The following is a 3,967-nucleotide window of genomic DNA, read 5'->3' as shown; positions in this document are numbered from 1 at the left end:
GGGGTTCATCAAGGAGGAGGAGAAGCCGCTGCCGTCGCACGAGTTGCAGAGGAAGGTCTGGCTGCTGTTCGAGTACCCGGAGAGCTCGCAAGGCGCCCGGGTAGTGGCCATAATATCCGTGATCGTGATCCTCCTCTCGATCGTGATATTCTGCCTGGAGACCCTGCCCGAGTTCAAACACTACAAGGTCTTCAACACGACCACGAACGGCACGAAGATCGAGGAGGACGAAGTGCCGGATATCACGGACCCGTTCTTCCTAATAGAGACTATTTGTATCATCTGGTTCACGTTCGAGTTATCGGTGCGCTTCCTCGCCTGTCCAAATAAACTGAACTTCTTCCGTGACGTAATGAACTTCATCGACATCATCGCGATCATTCCTTACTTCATCACCCTCGGCACAGTGATGGCCGAGGAGGAGGAGACGCTTGACCTACCAAAGGCGCCGGTAAGCCCGCAGGACAAGAGCACGAACCAGGCGATGTCCCTGGCGATACTCAGGGTCATCAGGCTCGTAAGGGTGTTCCGGATATTCAAGCTGTCCAGGCATAGTAAAGGCCTTCAGATCCTCGGCCGTACCCTCAAGGCCTCCATGAGGGAGCTCGGCTTACTCATCTTTTTCCTATTCATCGGTGAGTTCAAATCTCGTTCTAATTCTTTCCTTTTCTTTCTTTCTTTTATTATTTATGTAAATGTATAATTTTAATAAATTTTTACAATATCGTACTGCAGATTCTTGTATTTTTTCTATTTTTCGTCGTTGATAAACGAGATTTCAATCGTTTTGGTGAATTTTTCTGTTATTCGCTCCTGTGAATAAATATAATTTTTTGATCTTCGATTCAAAATTTCGTTGTTAGCTTAAATTCTGTCGATATCTGAAATTTATCGAAGAGGTTACCTTAAATTTTCAACATTTGTTAAAGAGGTTAGATTAAGTTTGATTTAGATTTTGTTTGTATTACTTCATAAAAGTAAATAAAAATAATTTTCTACATTCAGTTCATTCATTATTCAAAATTTTGTTTTACACTACCTGAGATTCTTTTAAGTTGAAGTTTGTTTTTGTTTTTTTTATATTTACATTTTGTAAATGGATTTTTATTTATACCAAATTATTTGTACTATTTTTAATTATACTAAATTATACTAAATTATATTAAATCTGAGATTCCTTTAATTTGAAGTTTATTTTTGTTTTTACATTTTGTAGATGGATTTTTATTTATACCAAATTATTTGTACTATTTTTACTTATACTAAATTATACTAAATTATATTTAAATGCCTTTCTTTGAAATAATTATGTATATGCAATAGGATAGTTCAATATTCATTTCACATTATATAATGGCTATTATATCTACAAAGCATTCTGATTATTTTTTTCACTCATTAAGCATTTTCAGTCTTTGAGCTTCTTTGCTAACAAATTTATTAAAAAAATATATGTACAATCACATAAACATTTTGCTTTGTATTAAAAAAATTTTTGTTGAGGATAATAATAATTTTATTTATCGTAAAAATAAAAATCAAATGTATAAAATTATTCTTCATTACAATAAATTATTGATAAACATTTTTATTTTAATAATAAAATAATTTTTTTGAAAAATCAATTAAACTAACGCAAACTTAATCTGTTCGACAGTAATATCTTTGATAAATTTTAACTGAATTTAGAATAAAAAATATTACATTTTTATTTATTTTTATGAAAAAATACAAAGTAACAATTTCTCGAGCAATCAAAATCTCGTTTAAAAAAAGTTTGCAGCGATATTGTCGAAATTCCACGAAAAAAGTTCACCAAAGTAAATACTAAATCTCTCTTTCCACCCATCTCTTCATCCCCTTTATTTTTCCTTCGTTTATTAAAATTCCACGCAGGAGATGATCCTTAATGGATGGCGAGAAAGAATCTATCTATTAAACGATTCTTTCTCTTTCCGCAGTTTCTAAAGAATTATACTTATTGTACATCGTCGTTCCATCAACTTATCGATACAGAACAATATTGTTATTCCATACATCGAATAACGATCAATCGTTCCACGCTTTATCCATTCACAAACAGTGGACCGTGTTCCAAATGTAGCGAAAACTTTTGTATATAAGCGGTTATATTCCTCCTCTCGTGTCGAGCGTGTTTACCTCATCCAGCGGAACTTTGGTCGATTTTCTAGTTTATTTACTACCGCGATGAATTTTAACGCACGGAGAAAGAAATTCGAAGGACGAAGGATTGGAAATTTGCAATTTAATCGGCTCGACGCTTGCCATCGTGAAAATAAAGTGGCAGCGTTTCGAAGTCGGGAAAATTATTATTGGCTGGCATTGTTCGAAAACCGGAAACACCACCCTCGACATTTTCCAGCTTCCGCTGACCAAGTTTTCCATCGGGAAAATTTCGGATGGCCGGCTTCCCGTAAAGAGATTTACGATCTCGCTTGGATCCAATGATTTTTAATTCGGCCCTGGGATGAGTTCCAATTCCGTCCTTCAAGATTTTTCTTCTTTCTTTTCAAACGTTGTCTCAAAATTTCTTTCTTTTTATTCTCTCCACGAAGTAAGGTAATGGTAATTATGGCTCGAGAAACTTCCAAATATTATAAATATTGCTAAACCAAGGGATTTGGTTAAAAGTCATTTTCTTATTTTTGATTCTGAAAATAGTTTAAATGTTGAGTTTGTTGTCTGGTGATTACTTAATTGCGTAAGTTTATTAATTTTTAATTAAGTTTTTATATCTGTATGATAACTTGGTTGAAATTTTGAAATGTTGGAATTTTTTAATTTTGACTTAAACGTAATATGTATTTATTAAAAATATTAATTAATCTCTGTCCTTTTGCAAAATAAACTAACTGTTTGAAAATTAACAAATTAAAAATTAATTAGATTTTTTTAGATATAAAATGTATAAACGAAACGAAAAAAACTTTTGAGACAATCTAAATATTTCTTGAAGATCAACAAGATTTTTCGATATTACGATAATTGAGACAAATATCAAAAACTTCACATTTATAAATTCAGGTATATAGATCGAGATCGAAAATAAAATTTTTTCTTTAGAGAAAATTATAAATATTTCTGATATCCCAAATATCATTTTTAAAATAAAAATTTGATAATAATACAGATAACTTACTTATCGACTGATTTACGTATTACTATAATTCATTAAAATAAATATTTTCATTTTCAACGATTAAATTTATATCAATATATCTGTAACGTTACAATTAACAATTGCAAATTCAACATTTTCCCAATTCTTTACCGATAATATAATTATTATTTGCCACGAGTAGATCTTTAGATATAATAATTTATAAAATTATCCCAAAATCAAAATATCACCCACCAAAAATTATCCATACTCTCTCGATCGAACTGGAAAGAGGGAAAAAAAAAAAAAAAAAAAAGACCTATCGATTCACAAATCGATCCACCCAGAGAGGAGATCGGTCGTGTATAACCATACCGGAAGTGGACGGCGAACCAATCGATGCGGATCCAGAGGACTGCTAAGCGGACTTAAGGGATAGCGGACGGGAAAGTAGCGTGTCTTGAAGCGTCTGTTCCTCTTGTGTGCGTTTCAGGTGTGGTGCTGTTCTCGTCGGCGGTATACTTCGCGGAGGCGGGCACGCAAGACAGCTTCTTCAAATCGATACCGGACGCGTTCTGGTGGGCGGTGGTCACGATGACGACCGTGGGCTACGGGGACATGAGGTACAGAGCCACCGGGGGCGTTAAACCCACTGAACCGGTGTTTTCTTCCTTGCATTGCAGGTGTGGTGCTATTCTCATCGGCGGTATACTTCGCGGAGGCCGGCTCCGAGAATTCGTTCTTCAAGTCCATTCCGGACGCGTTCTGGTGGGCCGTTGTCACGATGACGACCGTGGGCTATGGTGACATGACGTATGATGTACTCACTTTCACTTAAGACTCTAG

At 34.7% G+C, this 3,967-nt stretch overlaps 1 protein-coding gene across 2 annotated transcripts in view; it reads left to right on the top strand.

The window, feature by feature from the left end:
• The window catches only part of LOC102670948 (potassium voltage-gated channel protein Shaker), a 118,787-nt gene that overhangs the window by 95,405 nt on the left and 19,415 nt on the right, over positions 1-3,967 (top strand). Inside the window, exons 4-5 of one of the 2 annotated variants that reach the window (XM_006620853.2) lie at positions 1-635; positions 3,615-3,744. In XM_006620853.2, the coding sequence (XP_006620916.1) occupies positions 1-635; positions 3,615-3,744 (765 nt within the window). Of the gene's footprint in view, positions 636-3,614; positions 3,745-3,804; positions 3,935-3,967 lie in introns of both variants that reach the window. The other variant, XM_031512996.1, reaches the window with a different exon arrangement.

Source organism: Apis dorsata, unplaced genomic scaffold (assembly GCF_000469605.1).
Source record: "Apis dorsata unplaced genomic scaffold, Apis dorsata 1.3 scaffold_552, whole genome shotgun sequence".
Classification (NCBI taxonomy): domain Eukaryota; kingdom Metazoa; phylum Arthropoda; class Insecta; order Hymenoptera; family Apidae; genus Apis; species Apis dorsata.
This window is presented reverse-complemented; position numbering and strand designations above follow the sequence as displayed.